This window comes from Desmodus rotundus, chromosome 12 (assembly GCF_022682495.2).
Source record: "Desmodus rotundus isolate HL8 chromosome 12, HLdesRot8A.1, whole genome shotgun sequence".
NCBI lineage: Eukaryota > Metazoa > Chordata > Mammalia > Chiroptera > Phyllostomidae > Desmodus > Desmodus rotundus.
This window is the reverse complement of record NC_071398.1, coordinates 14,709,422-14,734,644: the sequence shown is the minus strand read 5'-3', so window position 1 is coordinate 14,734,644 and position 25,223 is coordinate 14,709,422. Positions and strand designations below refer to the sequence as shown.

At 38.8% G+C, this 25,223-nt stretch overlaps 1 protein-coding gene and 1 non-coding gene across 2 annotated transcripts in view; both read right to left on the bottom strand.

The window, feature by feature from the left end:
• Positions 1 to 25,144, bottom strand: part of LRRC36 (leucine rich repeat containing 36) — a 50,233-nt gene extending 25,089 nt beyond the window's left edge. The window contains exons 1-5 of the mRNA XM_053914795.1: positions 25,065 to 25,144; positions 11,620 to 11,747; positions 8,736 to 8,928; positions 7,850 to 7,946; positions 4,295 to 4,383 (exon numbers count right to left, since the gene is read on the bottom strand). Of these exons, the coding sequence (XP_053770770.1) occupies positions 4,295 to 4,383; positions 7,850 to 7,946; positions 8,736 to 8,928; positions 11,620 to 11,747; positions 25,065 to 25,134 (577 nt within the window). The 5' untranslated portion in view covers positions 25,135 to 25,144. The remainder of the gene's footprint in view (positions 1 to 4,294; positions 4,384 to 7,849; positions 7,947 to 8,735; positions 8,929 to 11,619; positions 11,748 to 25,064) is intronic.
• Positions 5,205 to 5,283, bottom strand: TRNAR-GCG (transfer RNA arginine (anticodon GCG)). The gene has a single exon. It is a non-coding gene; the product is annotated as a tRNA-Arg (tRNA).
• Positions 25,145 to 25,223: the final 79 nt, after the last annotated feature.

Below are 25,223 nucleotides of genomic sequence, written 5' to 3'. Positions count from 1 at the left end.
GCCATCCCAGGGCTCTACAGCCCTTAAGAGCTGATGAATTTGGTTCCACATCTGCCACAAAATCTTTCTCCCCTCTGCTCCTAGCACACTCTGAGGTTCTGTAGTATGAGCCTATCTATATCAGTGTTTCTTAAATTCAATATTCTCATAAACTCTGAGAAAATGAATCCAGTTTTAGAACCTTCAATTTAAGAGACTTAGTATATAAAAATGTATTTTAAAAAGCAGGTTATATTGGGTGACAGTTTGCAGTTTCTTACAAAACTAAACACTTGGATAAAAGGAGTTGAAAACTTATGCACACACAAATACTTGCACATGGATGTTGACAACAGCTTTTTCCATAACTGCCAGGACTTGAAAGCAACCAAGATGTCCTTCAGGAGGTGAATGAATAAACATGGTATAACCAGACAATGAAACATTATTCATCACTAAAAAAGAAAGGACCTGTCAAGCCACGAAAAGACATGGATAAACCATAAATGCATATCACTAAGTAAAAGAAGCCATCTAAAAGGGCTACACACTATAGTATGATTCCAACTATATGACATTCTGGAAAAGGCAAAACTTTGGAGACAAGAAAATATGGTGGAGAAGGAAGCACTCTGCATCTGTCTCCCATCTAGGCAACAATTTTGCTGGCAGAATCTGTCTAACATAACTATTTTGGGGCTCTGAAGCCTATTGAAGGCTTGCATCTTCCAAAGAAAGGCTTAGAAAGTAAATTGGTGTTAACTCTGGTCAATTTCAGCTCTCAGCACAGTGGCAACCACGCGTGACCCAGCCCTCATGCAAAAGAATAAAACTGGACCCTTACCTAACACCATACCCCAAAATTAACTTAGAATGGATCAAAGACCTAAATGTATGACCTAAAACTATAAAACTCATAAGAAAACAGAGCAAATGCTTCATGACACTGGATTTTGCAATGTCTCGGATGTGACACCAAAAGGCAAAGTAACGGAAAAAATTGGACTTCATTAAAATTTTTATGCATCTAAAAACAACATCCACAGAGTAAAAAGTCATTTTCTATTTCCAGAGTATATGAACCAGAAGTTATGTGGGTTTATGAAAAAAAATTTTTTTTGGTTGAGGCAATTTAAAGTTTCACTAAAAAGGCTGGATTTGAGTTGGGTCATAAAGAAAGGGTAGGATTTTGATTAAAGCCTTCCAAGCAGAAAGGACAGCATTGGTTCGGGGCAGCGGAGGCAGAAAGGGAGAACTATATGAGGAAGAGGGAGTGGTTCAGTTTGATTGAAGCATTGGACACTGTAGTTAAGAAACAGAAGAAGATAAGGTTACAGAGTAGGCCGAAGAGAGAAACTGCAGCCAGAGTTTAGGGGAGGCTTCTATGTCAGATTAATGAGTCTTAATTTAGTAGGTGAGTGGGAGCCATGGAAGTTTTGGAGCAGGCAAGTAAGTATGAATACCACAGCTGAGTTTTAAGAAAAATTAATCTGACAGGAAAGTACAAAATACATTGAAGGAAGAAGAGACTGGGCAGCAGAATGATGTAATGGTTAAGTGGACTTTGATGACAGATGGAGCAGAGTTTGTATCTTAGCTCTGCCACTTACTGTATAACTAGAACAAGTTATTTCACCTCTTTGACCCTCAGTTTCCTCATCTTTTAAATCAAGGATAATTATAATCACCTTTGAGGTTGCTGTGAGGATTAAACGAGATAATGCACAGGGCCTGGCCCAGCATTTATACTCAGTAAATGACAGCTACCAAGCATACCTATTAAGAGACTATTAGGAAAGGGAAAGAAAAGATTGTCAATTGTGAACCATACTACAGAGTATGAACATTCAGCTGTGCTTTAGGGGAGAAAGCAATGTCAACCCCTAAGGTTCTGAGCCTGACTAATAGGGAAGTGGTGGTAACACTGATTCTGAAGACTTAACTGATGAGACCCTGGATCACAGGTGGCAAACACAAGGCCTGTGGGCTGAATCCTGCCCTCCACCTTGTTTTATCTGGCCTGGCACCATGTTTCTACCCGGGGGCAGCGCCAAGCTCCTTGCTCCCAGTTAAGGAGTAGTTACATTTATACAGTCCTAAATTACATTTGGCCCTTTGAAGGCAACTGAAAGGCTGATGTGGCCCCCAGGGAAAATGAGTTTGACACCCCAGCCCTAGATGCTGTTTAGAGCTAGAGGAAAGGGGTTCACTTGGTTTTTTAACATGTTTAGCTTGAGGCTGGAAAGTTATCCAGTGGTGATTTCAAGTACATATTACTAGTTGGTCAACAGAAATGGAGGACTGGTGCAGAGAGAGACTGATACAGTTTGTCAAGGCTAGACCAACATATTTAAGAGTCATAGGGAGGAAATAAAGCAAGCTGTGGAAATAGAGGAAATCAATAAGGACAAGGAGTAGAGAAAGAAGAGAGTCTAAAGACATAGTCTAGAAATGCTTATTTCAGGGTTGTGGGGAAGAAAGGAACCTCTGAAAGAGACAAAGATTACATGGTTAGGAGAGTAAGATGAAGATCCAAGACAGTGGAGTTTCCCTGCCTAAGTGATTGGTGGGAAAGCACTGTTTTGAACTGAGCTAGTGAGAACTGTTCTCCAAAATGTTTTCTCCTAGCTTGTGGCAGGACCATTAACATGATAAACATGTTAGTCATATTGAATTACCAATAGTACTTACAGGCAGAGCTCCCCAGGGATCTAGCTCAAACATAATTCTCAGTGGAAAGCAAAGCTCTTTAACGTTTCAAAATAGCAAAATAAATTTTATATTGAAAAAAAGTCCAGGCAACAGCTGGAGCTTCTTAGAACCTTTAGAAATGGGCCCTGTGTCTTGTAAAGCTATTTGTTCCCAAGTAGAGATTATGTACTTTAAAGCATCTCAATTCATGGAGTGAATCTTTGTGTGTGGTAATGATGTAATATGACATAAGTGAAATTTAATTCAGCTCACACAAACAGGCAAATTATGTTTCACTGTATCTTTGTCTTTCTGGAAGTAGATATATAAATGCTTGTACCTAGAAAAGAGAGGAAGGTTGTATACCAAATTAACTGGGGTCCTCTTTAGGGAAAATGTTTATGAGTGATTAAAATATTGTTCTTCATATTGTTTTCAATATTTTCCAAAATTATTATAATTTCATCAATTCTAAAATATTTAAAATGCTATGTAAAATAAAATAAAGATGCCCTGGCCAGGTGGCTCAGTTGGTTGGAGTGTTGTTCCATACACCAAAAGTTTGCAGGATTGATTCCTGGTCGGGGCACATACAGGAGATAATCAATCGATGGTTCTCTCTCTCTCTCTCTCTCTCTCTCTCTTTCTCTCCCCCCTTTCCTCTTTCTCTAAGATCAATAAACATATCCTCAGGTGAAGGTTGAAACAAATTAAAATGAAATAAAGAATAAAGTAATGCATGGTCCATGACCTATGTGCATTGAGTCTTCCAAGAAAGGAAAATGAAAATCATACCTCACTATGGCTTATTTTATCATGTGACACTATAAAAATGACTTGTCAACAAATGTCCACATTGATAGATAAGTCAGGAAAATAAAGGATATATGTTATAAACTCAAAATCCTTAAGGTCTGAACTACACAGCCAATCTACTAAATTTATTGCTGGGATTTTAGGATTGACTTTTAGCATTTGTATATAATCCAATAGATCCTTCAGAGGGACAGAGGCCTCCACACAGAAGAAAGTTTTCTCAATTAGAAAAGTTCATCTGACGAGTACCAGGTTAATCCATAAGGGTCCACAGCATGCAATTTCTCCAGTGGAAAGCTTTCTCCTAGCCTGTGGCACTAGCATCAATGTGGCACAACCGTTGTAATAATATTAGCTTACAGGTAACACTCCCTAGGAATATAGCACAAACACAGATTCTACAGCTGCAAAGGTTCCAGATGGAAAAGCCCAGAAGGCCCAGCATGTGAGCTGCATTGATGGCAGATGAGTCATGAATCTCTGGCTAATGTATCAATCACCTTAGCAATGTAAAGGGGTCCATGGGGGACTGGCAATGCAACTTTCAGGATGTACTAATGATGTAAAGTGACATAAATGAAATTGAACTCTGAGTACAGCTTGTGCTTTGATTGGTTCTGGCTTAGGCTTGCTGAATAAATAGGGCTCTCCTGGCAGTGAGAGAAAGGAAAAACACAGCCAGTAAATCTTGTGTTGGCTTCAAATCTATGTTATTTTTCAACTATTTTGTCTTTATTCTACCCAAGATTTGCCACAAAAGCTGAAACAACTAATGTTTTAATCACTTGTGATTAGAGAGAAAACTTACCAGTTTCAATCCTGTTATCAACATTTGTACTGACTTTTGATGCAGAGCTTTCATCTGTCACACAGTTTTTCATTGTCTTCTCCCTGGAGCTGCCACGTAGAATAATTGATTTAAAACTCAACAGAAGGTTTCTGAGATCACCAATAAATGCTATTTAGAAAACACTAATTCATGATGATCCACACTTTAAAATGCTCTAGAACATATTAATTTCACAAAATTTTCAGTTAAAGCCATTTTAATTTTTTAATTTTATTTATTTTTAAGATCCTAAATTTATTTTTAGAGAGCGGAGAAGGGAAGAAGAGAGAGAAACATCAATGTGAGGTTGCCTCTCACACGCCCCCTACTGGGAATCGAACCAGCAATCCTTTGGTTCCCAGACTAGCACTCAATCTACTGAGCCACATCAGCCAGGGCTAAAGCCATTTTTAAAGTCATATTTTTACTGGGAACATGATAGAGAACAACATTTATAGCTCAGCCTTTCAAATATGAAAGCCAGAAAATTCAAAACTCACACCCTCTCCCATCTTTTGTTTTTCAGATTCAGTTGTTGATAGATATATATTTTTTGCCATTTTATTGTTTATAGTTTTGATCTTATTTTCTTAAATAAGTCCTTTTAACATTTCATAGAATAATGGTTTGGTGATGATGAACTCCTTTAATTTTTTCTTGTCTGGGAAGCTCTTTATCCCTGGGAAGCCTTTCGATTCTAAATGATAGCTTTGCTGGGTACAGCAATCTTGGCTCTAGGCCCCCTTTCCTTTCCTTTCTTTTTTTTTTTTTTTTTTTAAGATTTTGCTTATTCATTTTTAGAGAGAGGGAAGGAGAAAGAGAGAAACAGCAATGTGTGGTTGCCTCTCACATTCCCCCCACCAGGGACCTGGCCTGCAACCCAGGCATGTGCCCTAGACTGGGAATCGAACCAGCGACCACTTGATTCGCAGCCCAGCACTCAACCACTGAGCCACACCAGCCAGGGCTAGGCCCCCTTTTCATGACTTTGAATATTTCTTACCAATGCCTTCTAGCCTGCAAAGTTTCTTTCGAGAAATCAGCTGACAGTTTCATGGGACCTCCCCTGTAGGTAACTAACTGCTTTTCTCTTGCTGCTTTTAAGATTCTCTCTTTATCTTCAACCTTTGGCATTTTAATTATGATGTGTCTTGGAGTGGGCCTCTTTGCATCCATTTTGTTTGGGACTCTCTGTGTTTCCTGGACTTGCATGCCTATTTTCTTCACCAAAATAGGGAAGTTTTCTTTCATTATCTTTTTAAAATAGATTTCAAATTTCATGCTCTTTCTGTTCTTCTTCTGGCACCCCTATGATGCAAATGTTGAACCTCTTGAAGTTGTTCCAGAAGCTGCTTATACTATCCTTTTTTGGATTCTTTTTCCTTCTTGTTTGAATTGGTTGTTTCTTGCTTCCCTATCTTCCAAATCATTGATATGATTCGTGGCTTCATCCACTCTACTGTTGTTTCCCTGTAAATTGTTCTTTATTAGTGTACCCTTTGTTACTGTCTGGATTTTTTTCATGCTGTTGAGGTCCTCACTAAGGTCTTGAGCATCATTATGACCAGTGTTTTGAACTCTGCATCTGATAGATTGCTTATCTCCATTTCATTTAGATCCTTTTTTGGAGTTTTGATCTGTTCTTTCATCTGGGCCATGTTTCTTTGTCTCCTCGTTTTGGCAGCCTCCCTGTGTTTGTTTCTATGTATTAGAGCTGCTTTGACTCTTGTGTCTTGGTAGTGTGGCCTAATGTAGTAGGTGTCCTGTAGGGTCCAGTGGCACAGCCTCCCCTATCACCCAAGCTGGATACTCAAAGTGCACCCTTTATGTGAGCTAAGTACACCCTCCTCTTATAGTGGAGCCTTGATTGCTGTTGGCAGGTCAATGGGAAGGATTTACCCAGGTCAGTCAGCTGCAAAGACTGGCTGTGACCACTGACCACCAACCTCCACCCTCTGTGGAGGATCAGCTATGCAGGGACAGGGTGTTGGTGCTACAAAGTGGTCTGTAGCTGTCCAGTGGGTGGGTTGGCCCTGGTGTTTCTTGGGTGGTGGAAGCCAAGGTCAGCCCCCACCTGTATTTTGCCTGGGGCCACACTGCCTGAACTATAAAGCAATATGAGATGGCTGCTACTTGTGCTGGGCCTGGAGATTCCCAGGTGAAGCCAAGCTGTGAATCTAGGCTGGCTGCTGCTAGTGCCAGGCCTGGGGCTCACTGAAGCCAACTGTTGCTTGTTTGAGAGGATTTAGGAAGTTGTGAAGCATAAGCCAAGACTAGCCATTCATATGGAAAAGAAGCTTGGGTGGGCCTATAAATTGGGTAGGGCAGAGTCTCTTCTCTGGGGATCTCCAAGGCAGGTCAAACAGTGTCAACTAGGTTGATGGAGTCTCAGATACGGCACCAGCCTGCTGGCTCTGTGCAGGGAGGGTTTAGAAAAGGGACAATGGCCTCTGTTCGCCTTATTGCCTGATACCTCAGTTTCTCCCTCTATGCCAGTGGCGCCTTTCAAACTCCTACCTTGGTGCTGGAGCTCAGAGGGAGTGAGTCTGAGTAGGTGAGTCCCTGTGTGGGTTCTTTAAGAGGAACTGCTTGGGGCTCCAGCAACTTTATCCACTAACTCAATCCTCTGGTTTTTTGCAGCCAGAAGTTGTAGGGACTTTTGTTCTTGCCTCTGGAACCCTAGACTGCATGGCCTGGTGTGGGGCTGGGACTCCTTGCTCCCAAGATATCCCTCCTGAGTTTTTATCTACCACATGTGGGTGAGGGACCAGCCTATTCCTTGTCTGCATCCTCCTACCAGTCTGGATGGATGTGGTTACTTTAACTCCGTAGTTGTCAGACTTCCATTCGACTCTATTTCTGACGGTTCTGAGTGATGGTTGTTCTGTATTTTAGTTGAAATTTGATGTGGTTGTGCAAAAAGGTGAACCATGTCTGCCTATACTGCCATCTCAACCAGAAGTCTTATAAAGCCACTTTTTAAAAAAAGCACATGTTTTGAGGTAGAAGATATACTACCTTATTTTGATAGGATTTTAGTAACAAAGAATAGAAATTCTACCACTCAGATACTTTAGAGCATCAAGGTCTGTTTACTTTTGGTTTTGTAGAGAAATGCTTCTGTTCTTATTATTTAACAAATACATTTCTAACAACCCTGCCTATGGTAACATAATGCTCCTAATTCAACAGGAAAAGACCAGGTACTGATTTATAACTCTACCAAGAAAGGTTTGTAAGCATTCGTACAGATAATAAGTTATCTCACAGTATCTCTATCTATAAGCTTTCAACACAACTTTAGAGAATTTACAAATATATTCAAAACAGATCCAATAGCTTAAGAAAGCAGAAATGTTCCCACTGCGGGCCAGATTCTCATCCCAGATAAATCTCAATATGTTGGACAGATACTTTTTATCTTGGACCTGTTTTGTGGAGATTTCTGCTGGAAAATGAAGAAAGTTAAGCAGGAATTCACTGCTCTGTATGTTCAGATCCAAACAAAAAAATTTTTGTAAAGAATCTTCTTACCTTTTTTCCACCTCTAAAAGAAAATTTTCACTGTTGCCCAACTGACTAAAATGCAGCTTGGCAGCTTTTCTCTCACTTTCTCGGACAGCTCGGTCATCTGGAGGCAAAAACCGTGATCTGAGCATGTTTCTTTTTCAAAGTAGACAGTGGTGAGTCAGAAAATCATAATCACTGAGTAAAAACTAAAGACCAGTCTTTTGTTAGAGACAGGTCATAAAATAATGCTATTATGTTGTCACTGGAGCAAGTAGTAACTCAGGGAGACTACATGGATACCATAGCAACAACTGCCACAAAGGTGTAACTAGCCCTGCAGTAGAGCTTGGGCAGCAAACCACCTAAATGGCCCAATCTTAAAGCTGAAAGTTACAATATTTCTGAAAGACTTTTCTTAGTTTCCCTATAATAAACTTCCCAGGAAGATGTGAAATCAAATTTTATATCAATAAAGGTATACTTTATTTATATCAATAAAGGTATAACATTATAAAGCAATAGACTAGCCGATTTGAAGGAATATTTATTGTTCCTTGCCAACTCAGCCCCAAAGAGTTATATTTATTTTCTATTGCTAATACAGTTACAAAGTTGAGGCATCTGGAAAAATAAATCTTAACCTGGAAACTTTTTGTTGGAGAGGAAATGGTGGTGAAACCATCAGCTGAAGGAAACTAAAGCTGGAAGTAACTGATAAAAGCATAGATTGTCATTCAATAAACAATAAAAGGACTTGTCATACACCCTGCCAACAAAAGAGTTACATAAATATTGACTAATAAACAAATATATCCTGTTAGTGCACACTTTGAGCCAACATCGAAAAGGTTAAGAGGCAGCTGGTTTAAAGTAAGATTCTGGGGCAAGGAACAGGGGAGGAGGGTCTCACCCAGTTTCTCCAGAGTTTGTAGCGTGTACACAGCAAAAAGCCTGTAATCTGTATCTTTCCTGACAACAGGATTGAGTCTCAAATCTAGTTCTTTGAGGAAGGGTAACGGCTGCAGGCGGGACACCTCCACTAATGAAGGAATGTTGTTATAATACAAATTCAGGTCTTGGAGTGAACATAAATACTGGATGCCCTGCAAGGAAAAGACCACATTATGAAACTGCATGTTGATAAAGACTAGGAATCTCACAGATAAAGGTGGAAATATATCTATTACTTTCCACTCATAAACATGTAACCCAAGTCATCAATGAGAAAAGCAGGGTTGAAACTCTCTTATTCCGAGAATAAGAATCCTACAGGGTTAATAATTCACAGATCTCATACATCTCCTCCTTTACAAAACCTGACATTTAAATAGCTGCAGTCAATTCTCTACTTCCGTTGCTTCCTGATCACTCTCCCGATCCAGTTCTTCCCAGTGGTAGCCAGGGCAAGTCCCTTTTGCCCTTCTCTTACTCTTGCCATAATCACCTTCCTGACCCCAGAAACACCACAATTTACAAGAGGAAGGGAGGTGGGCAAAAGAGATGGTTCTGGGGGAGAAGGTCAATGGACTATATGGAAAAATAAAACAATGCTATCTCCAGGTCTTCCCTCCTGGACCGGTCTAGAAACCCTCTTGTCCTTGTTTCCCCTTTCAGAGTTACTGCCACCATATAAGCAAGTTCTTCCTCCTTCAGTTCTCCTTCTGTGGGTTTAGAAATACCACCCCTCCATTTATTTGGCAACAACAGAATCAAGGCTGGGAAACTCAGGGGAAAGGCTACAATATTCCTCCTTTGCTGAAATCTATTACTGAAAATAATTGTTTAATGTTCATGTATTTGACTAGTTAGCTGCTTTTGTCCAACACTAAATTTCAGGACAATACTTCAAAACATGTATATAATATGTATGATCACATACTTTCAGTAATAAAAATGCTTACCATAAAAGGAACTCTGTCATTGAGAGTTATTTCAGAAAGTTAAAATTATTTTCTACCATGTATTTATAAAATAATGTTTTTATTCTTCTTCCACTTAAAATAGCCTTTTTCTCATTGCACGTAATTTAGAAAACTCAAGGATATATACAAAATATTTACAGATAGAACCCTGTTTACACTCTGATGCATTTCTTTACAGCTTTTTCAATTCCATTAACTTCTATATTGTGAAAGGGATAGTGGTTAGAATACTTATCAGTGCCTTTGGCCACACTCTCAGGGAAATACACCATTAGGACTGTCTTTAAAATGTGCCTAATGCCCCAGCTCAAGAAATCTTTTAATGTCTCTCAGTGAAAAAATCAAGGAAATGACTTCTCCTTTCACTTTTCCTAGTTGGCATGAATTCACATATTCCCCAAAGATACACTAGAAATAATCATAAAACATATCTCCCCTGGGAAAACTAAGCAAAATGATTCAGAGTAAATAGAGATTAATATATGTAGATAAATCACAGATGCAAAAAATGTAGAAAACTAACATTGACTAAGTGCTTCCTATATGAAGCACTGTAACCAGGAGTCTTAGAAATGTTATATGTGATTATATATGCTAATTTGATCAATCTTCACAATAGTTTTATACCCATTTTACAGAAGTGGAAAGAAAGGGAATATAAAAACAAGTTATAGCATTGTTCACTCAATTATTTTAGCCTGAATAAGAAAAAAAAATACACCTGAAAAGACCTAAACAACTCTGAACTAATACTTTCTGAATCTGATGGGCCCAATACAAATAGCTGCTACCAAATAGTCTAAAGCCCTAGGTCAACTTGGAGTTTCTGCTTTTAGAGTCCTAGCTGGAAATTTGGACTTCCTCTTTTAGGGCCCTTAGTTTTAGACATTGACATTGAGTCTGGCTTGTGTTGTCGAACAAGTATCCCCTAGGAAGTGCAAAATTGGCAGAATAATCCAGGAGATCATGAACTAATCCTACATAGCATCTCAGAGTTTTTCACCTTCTTTAGTCTTGCAAAGAAGGGCTTTATCAAGACCGGTATATAGCTGGGCAAAATGGGAACATGTAGGAGAAACACCATTTGGGGGTCTGCCACAAAGAAAACAAAACTTGCATCTCTGTGTGTGCATGCTCATGTCCATAGAGCTCTTTTTGTGTGTTTAGTGTGTTTACTAATCTTCACATGCTGCTCAGTTTCCTGCACTGCCCTTTGCTCCACCATTCCCTGACCTGGAAATTTTTGTTTTCAAGGCCACCATTTCCTCCTCTTCCTTGAAAAGACTCACAGTAACAACTTAGTCCAGTGTTTCTTTAGGTGTGTTCCACGTACAAATACCATGTCTGAGATATTTCCTGAGCCCACATCAGACCCACTAAGTCAGAATCTCTCTTGGAGTAGGGACTAAGAATCTGTACTTTTATAAGTGCTCCTCATAATTTTTCCAACACATTAAAATGTGTACTATTGCTGTAGGTTGTGATAGTTTAATATAGCTTTCCCTAGTACAAAAGGAATTTTTCCCAATATTTTATAAAAAATAAAAAATTTCAAACACAGAACAAAGTTGAAAGAATTTTACAGTGAATAATAAAATTTAATTTAGAAACATTTAAAAGGAAGATCCAGTATTTCCCTAGCTGACATTATCTATCTCTTATTTCTTCCCATCAAAAAATAGATAAGCCCTGGCCAGTGTGGCTCAGTTGGTTGGAGCATCGTCCCATAAACTGAGAGGCAACCAATTGATGTTTCTCTTCCTCTCTCTCCCTTCCTTCCTCCTCTCTAAAATCAGTAAGCATGTCCTTGGATGAGGGTTAAATAAATAAATAAATAGGCTGAACTGGCTGATCAGTGAATATAGAACTTACCTTCAGGCTAGTGATCAAATTTCTTGATAAATCTAAGGATCGGAGGTTTTTAAAATTTCTGAAGGCATCACCAATGGAATGGATTTTTCCAGCATAAGATCCCTGCAATGAAAGAGACTCCACCAATTCTGAAAAGAGATCATCGGTAGGTATATATGACCTCTGCTTAGATAAAGAGCAGTCAGTGAAAACAGGCCTTCCTTCCTCCCATATCTCACCTGTGAAAGGCCCTACATCCAAGGCTAATAAGATCAGATCTTTCTTTTAAAAGCAACAATACAATCTAATACAGTCATAAAAACCTTGACTTTACAAAACCCTTGGGTTTCCCTAATTACCCTGAAGGATGTACCTAAAGTCTCCAAAAGTTCTCAAAACATAATTAAAAAAAAATTCCAAAACTCCCACTGCTAGGATTTAGCCTTGTAGATAATATTCACAAATTTTTGCCAAGATATATAATATATACCACAAGCATGTCAACTGCAGAAAGGTTTTAGGAGAGTTGGAAAAAAAAGAAAGAAAAGAAAGGGTCCATCAGCAGAAAAGTAGAACTAGATGTCCTAAATAGTAGTATGTAGATACAATGGAAAATGTACCAGATCTGTGACCTTGTACAAGTCACTTAATTTCTCTGTGCATTAGTTTACTCACGTGTAACATAAAAATAACAGTACTTAATTCACAAGGTGTTGTAGGATTAAATGAATATGTATACAAAACTTAGTACCAGACACATGGTGAGTGCTATATATGTGTGTTAATTATTGTTATGCAGTCATTAAAAAGAATGAGATGTATTTATAGATGCTCATACGGAAAGATCTCCAAGACATACATTAAGTGAGGAAAGTGTGATTGTGTGTATATAACTGCACTTTAAAGTGTGTATATATGTACACATATATACACACTTTAAAATATATATGTGTGTGTCTTCATTTATATATACACTTTACACACATATAAAGTGTGTATATAAATGAAGAGAGGGAGAGAGACAGAGAGAGAAGGAGGGAGAGAGATGTGTCAACTGGACTTCTAAGAGCACTGAAAAGAGAACTTCAAAATTGCCAGTAGGAACCCACTGGCAAGTGTGTGATGGGCCAAACTGAGAATAACAATCAAAACTGAAAGGAGGCAGGCCTGCAAACCAAAAGACCATCAGATCAATCCCTGGTCAGGTTACATGCCTGGGTTGTGTAGGGGCATGCGAGAGGCAACCATCTATGTTTCTCTCACACATCAATGTTTCTCTCTTTCTCCATCCCTTCCTCTTTAAAAATAAATAAATAAAATAATTAAAATAAAAACTGAAAGGATATTCTGCAGGGCCCAATTTGCAGGTGAGTGCCAGGGAACTGCATTGAAATAAGGTCTCAAGCTGCTGGAGCAGTCTAGGACCTATAAATTCTAGAAAGTAATAAACTGAAGATCTGTTTCAAGACACTACTGACACCAGGGAGGACTTAGTGGGAGCAGAATCAGTGTGGAATGGGACAGAGAAATGGGTTCAAGGGAAAGAGAAAGACCAAATATAAGTGTGGAAGGGAAGCAAAGATGGCAGATATCAGGAAGCATAAAGCCCTATCTTTGGTATTTTATGAACACAACAGAAAAGAAATCTCCAAAACTTTGAAACTAGAAAAGCTATTCTGGCCCACCCTTCTCATCTAAAGTATAGAAAAACTTACTGCACTTAAACAAAGACCACAGAAAAGGATTATGGTCAAATTTTATATGAAGTTATTAAAAGAAAAAAGAGCATAACAACATCCCTAAAGAATGACAGCACCCCAGAAAGTAATATCCACAAAACAAATGAAAATTATAACTTAGTATTTCAAAGCAACCTAAAAGATACTACAACAAAATATAGCAGTTCTCAAAGTGTGGGTCCCTAGACCCCTGGAGATCCCTGAGACAATGTACAGGGACCACAAAATCAAAACTACTTTAGACAATTATTTTCATAATTATAGCAAACCACTGATTAGCTTTTTCACTGTGTTGACATTTGCAATTATGGAGCAAAAGCAAAAACTACAGGGGCCTTAGGATGAATCAAGGCAGTAGCATCAAACCTCCTCTGTAAGATGGCCATTGCATTCTTCACCACTGTATGCTTGCAGTGTTTTTAAGAAGCCAGTTCACTTAAGAATGCCCTTGAAAAAGTAGTAAAAATGGATAATTTTATTAAATCTTGATCCTTGAGTGCATGTCTTTTTTACATTGTGTGACTAAATGGTATATATGAAGCACTTCTGCCTCATATTGATGTGTGGTGGATGCCTTGAGGGAAAACGCTTGTATGATTTTTGAGATGTCAGGCTAGTCATTTTTTAATGGAATGCCATTTTAACTTGGGAAAAAACCTGACATATTGTGATTATTCAGACCTGATATCTGGCAGAAATTTTCCTGGAAATAAACAGAGTGAGCCTGTCACTTCAGGAAAACACTCATGGCAATTATTGTCAATCACAACATTTGAGCTTCCAAGCAGAAATTCGAATTTTGGAAAACTTGTCTTTGCCACCATGAACTTGACAGTTTCCTAACATTTAAAGACTTTTAAAAAAGATTTTACTCATTTATTTTTTAGAGAGAGAGGAAAAGAGGAAGAAAAAGAGGGATAGAAACATCGATGTGTGAGAGGAACATCAGTGGGTTGCCTTTTGCTCGCCCCCAACAGGGGACCTGGCTGGCAACCCAGGCATGTGCCCTGACTGGAAATCAAACCAGTGACCTTCAGGTTTGCAGGCTGATGCCCAACCGACTGAGCTACACCAGTCAGGGCTAAAGACTTTTGGAATGAGATTGGTGATTATATTAACAAACAGGATTTTTAATGTTATATAATGAAACTTACCAATATTTAGAAGATCTACATATCTCAGCCTGTTAATATTTGTCAAATGACTAAGGCATGATGTTACAAAATCAGGTATGGGTAAAAGATCCACTTAAATGCAAGATATACCAATGGGTTTTAATGTAACAGAGTGCAAAAAAGTCCACTGACATGGTTTTAGATTCCACATACGACTAAACTTTGAGAAATTACCATTTGTCCATTTTTAATGTCCTATCAAATAAGAATATCCACAATTCTCTGAGAAAGATATTAAAATATTCCTTCCTTTTCCAACAACATATCTGTGTAAGGTGGGATTTAAAAAAAATACATTTCCACCAAAACAACATATCATAACAGATTTAATACAGAAGCAGATATGAGAATCTGGCTGTCCTCAATTAAGACATTACAAAATTTGTGAGAATATAAAACAGTGCCCCTCCTCTCACTGTTTTTTGTTTAGGAAAATATAGTTATTTTTCAAAAATATTATTTATGTTAACATATGGTGGGTATGTTAGGGTTATCTTTTAATGAGTTAATAAATATTTTAAATTTTTCTCAGTTTCAGTTTTTAATAGGGTAAATATTAGTAATATAGACCACATTAATAAAAGATCTTTGAACTCCTCAATACTTTTTAAGAATATAAAGGAATCCCAAGACAAAAAAGTTCAGTGCTAAAAAATGTAAATTAGAAAAATTCAGAAGAATTATTGAAAAAAAAGGAAGATTTAAAAATAGCAAAGACAGAACTCAAGAAATAATAAAAATAAAATTAAAAGGTAATTTCAGAAATGAGTACCAGAACAACAAAAAAAAGAGAGAGAACAATTCTACTTCCCATATATATCCAAAAGAATTGAAAACAAGGATATTTGTCTACCCATCTTCAGAGGAACATAACAATAGCCAAAGGGTGGACACAACCCAAATGTCTATTATGAATGAATGGATAAACAAAATGTGGTTGCACAGTGAAATTTTATTCAGCCTTCAAAAGGAAGAAAATTCTGATACATGCTACAACGTGGATGAACCTTGCAAACATTATGCTAAGTGGAATAAGTGAGGCACAACAAAAGCAAAAATATTCCTGGCTGGTGTGGCTCAGTGGATTGAGCACTGGCCTGTGAAACTAAAGGGTCACTGGTTTGATTCCCAATCAGGGCACATGCCCGGGTTGCAGGAGGTCCCCAGTAGGGGGCATGTGAGATGCAACCACATATTGATGCTTCTCTTCATTTTTCTCCATCCCTTCCCCTCTGTCTAAAAATAAATAAATAAAATTTTAAAAAATAGTAATAATATTGTCTGATTCCACTTACATCAGGTACCTAGAATAGTCAAATTCATAGAGACAGAAAGTAGAGAGGTGGTTGTCAGGGGCTGAGGGTAGGTGGGAATAGTGAGTTATTTTTTAAAGGGTACGAAGTTTTGGTTTGGGAAGATGAAGAAGTTCTGGAGATGAATGGTGGTGGTGGTTGTACAACAGTGTGAATGCATTTAATGCCACTTAACTGAGCACTTAAAATGCTTAAAATGGTAAGTTTCATGTTATGTATACTTTACTATAATTTTTAAAAATGGAGAATGTCTCTCTAGATATATATTGTAGGTATAACTATAAAACTTTAAAAATATAAGACAGGAGGAAATCTAGGTGACCTTGGTTTTGGCAATAAGTTTTTAATACAACACTGAATATATATTTAAGATGAAAAAGAAATGGAGCATAGTCATGCAATGGAATATTACTCAGGACTATGAAAGAATATCCAAAACCTTATACTGAAAAAAGCTAAGCACAAAAGACTATATACCATATGATTCTTGTTATATGAAATTCAAGAACAGGCAAACAATCTATAGGGGTAGAAATCAGGACCTTTACTGACTGTAGGGATGATGGATTGACTGGAAAAAACAGGAGAGAACCTTCTGGGATGATGAACATATCTGGATTTCAGGTGTGGTATCCAAAATATACAAAGAACTCTTAAGATTCAACAATAAGATAACACCCCTACTTAAAAATAGGCAAAAGGCTCAAACAGACAACTCACTGAAGAAGACATACATGGCAAAAAAAAAAAAGAAAAGAAAAGAAAAAAGATGCTCAACATAAGTCATTAGGAAATTGCAAATTAAAACAATGAGATATCACTACATACTTATTTGAATGGCCAAAATCCAAAACACTAATACCACCAGATGTTGGTGAGGATGTGGGTATTTTAGTCTGATTGAGCTTCTGTAAAAAATGCCACAGACTGAGTGGCTTATAAACAGCAAACATTTCTTTCTCACAGTTCTGGAGGCTGGAAGTCCAAGATCAGTGTACTAGCATAGTCAGGTTCTGGTGAAAGCCCTCTTCCAGCTGCATACTGCCTACTTATCAGTGTGTCCTTCCATGACAGAAGAGGGCAAGGCAGCTTTCTTTCTGGCCTCTTTTTTAAAGTCATTAATCTCTTTTATTTTTTTAAAGGTTTTATTTATTTATTTTTAGAGAGAGGGGGAAGGAAAGAGAAAGAGGAGGAGAGAAACATCAATCAGCTGCCTCTCGTACGTGCCTTGACCCGGGATCAAGCCCACAACCCAGGCATGAGCCCTGACCAGGAATCAAACCGGCGACCTTTCACTTTGCAGGATGACCTCCAACCAACTGAATCACTCCACTCAGGGCCATTAATCTCTTTTAAGAGGATTCTGCCCTCATGATTTAAACACCTCCCAAAGGCCCCACTTGTTAATACCAGCACACTGGAATTAGGGTTTTAACGTACGAATTGGGGGTCGGGGGACACAAATACTCAGATCATAGGATGGGGCAACAGAAACTCTCATTTGTTGTGGTGGGAATGCAAAGATGTAGCCCCTTTAGAAGACAGCTGGCAGTTTCTCACAAAGCGAAACACAGCTTGTCATACGATTTAGTAATCACGCTCCTTGGTATTTTCAATCAAGTAAGTTGAAACTTTATGTCCACACAGAAACCTGTACTACAATGTTTATAGCAGTTTTATTCATAATTGTCAAAATGTAGGTGCAACCAAGATGTCCTTTGATAATTAAATGGATAAACAAACTATGAATCCACACAGTGTATTATTATAAAAAGAACTGAGTTATCAAGCAATGGAAAGACATAGAAGAATCTTAAATACATATTTCTAAGTGAAAGAAGCCAAGGTTATATAAGGTTATATGAAAAGGTTATATACTCTGTGATTCCAACTATATGACATTCTAGAAAAGGGAACAGTTAAAGGATCAGTGGCTGCCAGGGGTTCAACCAGGAGGGAGGAATAAATAGGTGGAGCACAGGGGATTTTAGGGCAGTGCAACTATTCTGTTTGACACCGTAATGGTGGACACAGGACACTATACATTTATCAAAGCCCAGAGACTGTTCAACGCAAAGAGTGAACCCGAATGTGAACTACAGACTTGAGTTAATAACATACTAATATTGGTTCATCGATCATAACAAATATACCACACTAGTGCAAGATATAAATAATAGGAAAACCCGGGGGGGGTAGAATATGAGAAGGAAGGTGTGAGGGAGGAAGAATATATGAAACTCTCTGTACTTTCTGCTCAATTTTTCTGTAAACTTAACACTGCATTTAAAAATAAGTCTGTTAATTTAAAAAGAGAAATAAAGTACCCATACATGCTAAAATATGGATGAATCTCAAAAATATCATGCTATGTGGAAGAAGCCAGACATAAAAGGTCATATATGGTACAACTCCACATATATGAAATAACCAAAAAGGCAAATCCTTAGAGACAGAAAGCAGATCAGTGGTTGCTAGGGGTTGAGGGGAGCTAGAAATGAGGAGTGACTGCCTAAGGGATATGGGGTTTCTTTTGGGCTGATAAAAATGTTCTGGAACTAGACAGTGTTGATGGTTGCACAGTATACTAAATGACACTGAATTGTATACTTTAAATGTTATAGTATGTAAATTATATCCAAAAAATACAAAAAAAATTTCCTGACTCAGAGGGCAGTATATTGGTGGTTCTTTCTACAGTATGCAATAATCTAATACCCTGAAAGTCTGTTACCATGGGACAAAGGCCAAGTTCAATCATGATTTCCATCAGTGCCTTATAGCACTTCTCATGCCTTTCACTGAAGTCTATTTTGAAGAACAGACATTTAACATTTTTAAGGGAACCACAATTCAGTCAAGATGGAGGCGTAGATAAACACGGCTTGCCTCCTCGGACAACCATACCTCATCAAAATTACAGCTAAACCATAGAACAACCGTCACTCAGAATCACAAGAAATTGTGTTGATGGAACATAATCAACAAAAGAATAAAGCAAACAGAATATAACCAGAGACATTGACATTAAGAACAATGTAACAATAGCCAGAGGGGAGTGGGGAGGGGATAGTGGGGAGAGGGGTTTACAGGAGCTACTATAAAGGACACATGGACAAAATCAAGGGGGAGGGTAGATGTGGGGGAGTGAGGTGGGACTGGCTGGGGTGGGGTGGAGGGATGGGGAGAAAATGCAGACAACTGTAATTGAATAACAATAAAAATTTAAAATTAAAAAAAAAAGAAATTGAGTTGAATGGAAGTCCAGCATCTATGGAATTAAAGAAATCACAGACTGGTAGTAGGGGCAGAGATACAAAGACACTGAACAGGCTGGTCCCACACCCATGTGTGGTGAATAAAAATTCAGGAGAGATACCTTAGGAGAGAGGGATCCCAGCCTCACACCAGGGCCCCCAGCCCAGGGTTCCACTGCCAGGAAGATAAGTCTCCATAACTTCAGGCTGCAAAACCAGTGGGGACTGAGTTGGTGGAAGAAACTTCTGAGTCTCGAGCAGTTCTCCTTAAAGAACCACACAGAGACTTACTCATACTCACTCCTTCTGAGCGCCAGCACCAGGGTGGCAGCATGAAGGGCACCAATGACATACAGGGAGAAACTGAAGTGCCTGACATCAAGACGAGGGCTGGGGAAAAGCTTTCTCCCAGACAGGAAGGCGGGCAGAGACCACTGTTCCTTTTCTGAGCCCTCCACCCAAAGAGCCCCAGAGCCAACAGGTGGGTGCCACGTCTGAGACTCCATCGACCTGGCAAAGGTCCTGGAGATCCCCTGAGGGATTGAATATATGGACTACATATATTAAATAGGCAAAATCATGTTTTATTCATGAAAACAACAAATCAAGTAATCTTTGTATAGAAAGCCATTTATAGCTCACTTAGAAACTGAAATCATAATCTAATAAATATTTTAATGTGATGATCAAAGAGTTTCAAGTAAGTAAAACAAAAAATGTCTTAGAAGTCAAGTAAAACACCAATTATAATAACTGCAATGGAATGGAACACACCGAAAACATTTAAATCCATGAGTTTATAATAACTCTCATTGATCATCTTTGGAGGATCCTAAGAAAACAACTCATTCGACTCATTTTTTCAAACACTGGTAAATAAGGTGAAATAAATCAAACATTTATTCTGCCTTTTCTGTACAAACTGTGCCTCAGCATAACCAAATAGTTGGTGCGAGGAAATTTCTTTTTATATAAGTATTACAGCTAATAAAGATCAAATTAGAAAATTATCATTTTGCAATTCCTAATAAATTAATGGACCCTAGGCAATCATATTCAATGGCTGATAATGTCACAAAAAGGGCACCAGATATTATATACTCCTGATGAAAGTGTACACCATCATCTATGAAGTAGTCTTGCAAAAAAAAAAATCAAACCTGGATCTGATCAAGCTACTGATTAATCTAGCTACTGATTAATAGGGAATACAAAAAACAAGGGAGACACCATACATAAGAATAAACTCAAAATGGATTAAAGACTTAATGTTAGGCTCAAAACCATAAAAATCCTAGAAGAAAATATAGGCAGTAAAATATCAGATATTTCTCGTAGCAATATTTTTTCTGATATCTTGCCTTGGGCAAGGGAAACAAAAGAAAGAATGAACAAATGGAAGTACATCGAACTAAAAAATGTTTGTGGCCCTGGCTGGGTAGCTTAGTTGGTTAGAGCATTGTACTGATATGACCAGGTTGTGGGTTAAATCCCCCGTCAGAGAACATACAAGAATCAACCAGCGAATGTATAAATAAGTGCAACAACAAAATCAATGTTTCCTCTCTCTCTCTCTCTCTCTCTCTCTCTCTCTCAAATCAATAACTAAAAAATAAAAAATAATTTTTTTTATTTGCACAGCAAAGGAAACCATCAACAAAAATCAAAAGACAGCCCACTGAATGGGAGAATATATTCATCAATGATACATCTGATAAGGGGTTAATATCCAAAATTCATAAAGAATTTATAAAACTCAACACCAAAAAAAAATCCAATTTAAAAATAGGTAAAGCTGAATAGACACTTCCCCAAAGAGACATAAAGATGATGGCCAATAGGTATATGAAAAGATGCTCAATGCTACTAATCATCAGAGAAATGCAAAATAAAACCATAAGGAGATATCACCTCACACTTATCAGAGTGGTTATCATCAATAAATCAACAAGCAACAATGTTGATAAGGACGTGGAAAAAAGGGAACCATTGTGCACTGTTGGTGGGGATGCACATTGGTGCAGCGACTGTGGAAAGCAGTATGGAGTTACATCAAAAATTAAAAATAGAACTGCCTTATGACCCAGTGATTCCACTTCTGGGAATATGTCCAAAGAAACCCGGAACACTAATTCAAAAGAATATATCCATCCCAGCATTACTTACAAAAGCCAAGATTTGGAAGCAGGTCAAGTACCCATCAGTAGATGAGTGGAAAGACAAAGCTGTGGTACACGTATGCAACAGAATACTACCTGGTCACAAAAAAGAAGGTAATCTTACGCTTTGCAACAGCATGGATGGACCTGGAGAGGATCATGCTAAGTGAACTAAACCAGTCAGAGAAAGACAAGTAGCATATGATTTCACTGACATGTGGAATCTAATGAACAAAATGAACCAACAAAATAGAAATAGACTCATAGATAGAGAACAAGACTGACAGCTCTCAGAGGGGAGGAGTGTTGCAGGGCTGGGTGAAAAGAGTGAAGGGATTAAGCAAAATAAATAAATAAGTAAATAAATAAATAACCGAACAACTCATAGATACAGACAACAGTATGGTAAGTACCAGAGGCAAAGGGGGTGGGGGGTGGTAGAAGAGGGTATAGGGGGGATAATGGTTTTATATGTGATTTTTTAAAAAGTTTTTATTGGGGGAGGGAGGTGGGATTGGCTGGGGTGGGGTGGAGGGATGGGGAGAAAATGCAGACAATTGTAACTGAATAAAAATTTTAAAAAAAATTTTTAAAGTTTTTATCTTTTGAAGATACATGCTAAGTGTTTATGGGTTATATCATATATTTGGGATTTGTTTCAAAATATATAGTGCAGAGGGTTGAGGGTGGGTAGGGGATAGGTGAGGTCTAATGAAAGACTGGCCATGAACTAATGATAACTGTTTAGGTAGGGTGATGGGAGCTCATTATTCTTTTCTCTCTACTCTTGCATATATTTGTGAATTGCCATAATAAAATAAGTGCTATATACTTATATATGTAAAGAATACTTCTCAAAGCTATCCAAGATATTGGTAACAGTGATTGCCTTTAGGAAGGAGAACTGGGTCAGGGCCGGGGGGAGGGAGTCAAGACTTACTTTTACTGTGCAATTATTATAGTATTCATATAGTAATTTAATTAAATTATTTTAAAAAGCAAAAAAATATATAATTACATATTTTCCTGCCAAATAATTATCATCAGCCTGCAAATATGCTCATGTATATAGACTCTTTAAAACCTTGTCCTTGACCCCACATCATATCCTCCAGCTAACATTCCACTTCTGTATTCTCCTTATAACCAAGTTTCTCAGCAAAGTTTCTTACCTTCACTATCTCTTCTCCCTCACATATCATTCCCTTTTTGTCCTACTCCAGTCTGGCTTCTCTCCTCCCCTCTCTCCCCAAACACCCCTAGTCAAAGTCCCCAATGAACTCCATGTTACAAATCTAACAGACACTTCTCTACATTTAACTTGCTCAGCTTGTTAATAGCATCTGGCACAGGTGACCATAACTTCCCTGATACACTACCCACTCTTAAATTCCAAGACGCCACACTCCTCCTCCTCTATTTAACCTGTAAACATTGAAACACTCCAAGGCTGACTCTTAAGCCCCTTCTACTCTCCATCCACATTCTCTAGTTAGGCAAGTTTACCCAGTTCCCGAGGCTTTAAATATCACTTGTTTGCTAATGTCTCCAAAATGCATATCTCTAACCCTGACCTTTCCTCTGAGGCCCAAACTCATATATCAAACTGCTGAAAAAAAAACCCCTCACATTTGAATGTCTAACAGATATCTTAATATGCTCACAACAGCTCTCGATTCCCTTTCCCCAAACCTATCTTCCTCATAGTTTTTTTCTCTCTCTTGACTTCAGTAAATACCACAACTATCCACCCAGAAATATCTTAAGACTAAATGTTATCTTTGAATTTTCCTTTTCCTAATCTCCCACATTCAATTTCTTTGTAATTCCCATCCTGTCTGCCCACAAAATACACCTTGACTCCTCCATGCACTTCTTTTTATCTCCAGTCATCCTCCAAGCACAGTAAGCCGTTAGTTATCTCTTATCTGGACTACTGCAATAGGCTTCTAATGAGTAAGAGTAACACTTTTTAAATGAGTATTAGATCAGGTCACATCCCTGCCTAAAAATGCTTTCGTGGAAATTGACAAGCTGATTCTAAAATTGTCAGAAGAAAATAGAAGGGCCAAGAATAGCTCAGACAATTTTGAAGGATGAAAAGGAGGTAAGTGGAGAAAGGTCTTTAAGAGGAGGTACACTGATGACCAGTTATAAAAACTTACTGTTGGATACCACTAACAAATACACAGATTCTGGGGAGACTGGCTATCAGCATAAAATGATACAATTACATGATATTATACATCACCTATAAAAATAACTCCACATAGATTAGACTTAATGTGAAAAACAAAGCTGCATAATTTTTAGGAAAAAATACGGGAGCCTATTACATCAGTATTATAATTGTCAGAATGAGCACAATTTTGTTATTCAAATGCCTGTTATAAAAACAAGCAAGCAAACAAAAACAAGCAAAAAAGAAATCTGCCACATATTGTTCTGGCTGGAGAATGGAAGGGGTATGTGCCACCCCCTACCCCACACACCTACTCCAACCCCTTCCCAAATCAAATGGAATCAACATAATTTTTTTAAAGGCCAGAAACGTGCAAAACTGTGTAAGCCAATAAAGCTTTTCTTAGCTAACTTGTAAAATAGGGAAGTTCAAAGTAATTTGAAAAAGAAAATAACCTGAGATAGACACATCGATCTATCTGTACAACAAACCATTATCTTTGGTTGAGGGTAGGGGAAGATTTCAAGAGAAAGGAAGATCAATATCCTCTTTGTTCACTCATACAATGTTTGTTACTACCATTCACTAATTTTGATAAATTTTAGATAATAATGTTGAAATAAAATAAAACCAAGTTATTTCATATCCCACAGGTAAAAAGTACTAGAAGCAAGAAAGGCAACTTTTTGTTCTGATTAGAGCACACGTTCTGGGATCCGAGTCCTGCGTTAATAAACCCTGGCTGCTTTACTTTGGGCTCCGTGGCTTTGGGCAAGAGTCTAGACCTGATTTTACTCATCTGTGAAATGGGAGCAGTAAGAGTCTGCCTCCTAGGCTTTTCGTGGGGAGGGATTAAATAATGCAAAGCAAGCACTCAACACAGGGCCTCGCATTAACGATATAGTGAATCCAGGAAAGGTAAAAGTTGCATTAGGAACGCTAGTAAGTTACCCAACATTTCTACTCCTTAGAAACTCAGAGAACAAGCTGTGTGAGTCAGACCCCAGGTCAAAGATCGGGTCAGGAGTCACTCAGCCAGTTTTATCTCCCGGACCAAGTCAGGGCTGAGGCCTGACCTACGCGCCTTGAGAGATCAGATGCAATTGCTGTCACATCCGGCCCCTTTCTGAGTCTTTCTTAAAATGAGGCTACACATCCAGAGCGATCAAAGAAATGGCCAAATTCTTGAGGCGGAGACTGGACGAAGAACATTTCACCCCAATCAGTCCCATTGGGTCGGAAGTTTCAGAAACTGCCACAGTGAACTGCCTTCATGCCTCCTCAATAGTGCCTCGACCTCAAACACCCTTCTCAGCATCTTCCTCCTCCCGCCGACAACCCTCTTGGGGCTCAGTTTCCTTCCACTAGTTCAGACACCGTCTAGATCTGGGGTCCGGCCGCAGTGTCCCATTAATCTTGTTTCTCTGCTCAATTTCTCACCCTCCGCCCCAGACTCCCCGGTTACTTCAGTTCCTTCCCCTGCACCTGAGTGTAACCATTCTGCCTCAATAACCTCTCTTCCGCCTCAGGGACCTCTCCTCCACCGCCGCTCCCCCGCTCCACATCTGCCTCACGTTCCCCGGCCTCCGCCTCAGTGTTCTCCCCTCAGCCTCAGACCCTAGGCTCCCGGCCCGGCCCTACCAGGCTGCTCCAGAGTCAGCGCCCCCAGGCGGCGAATGCCCTCCTCGTCCAGTTCCCACTGCTCCGCCATCCCTGCCTGCCTGCCTGCCCGCCCGCCGCGCAGCGCCGCCGCTCTCCACTCCGCTCACCTGTAGCGGTCCACGGGACCGGCCTGCGCGC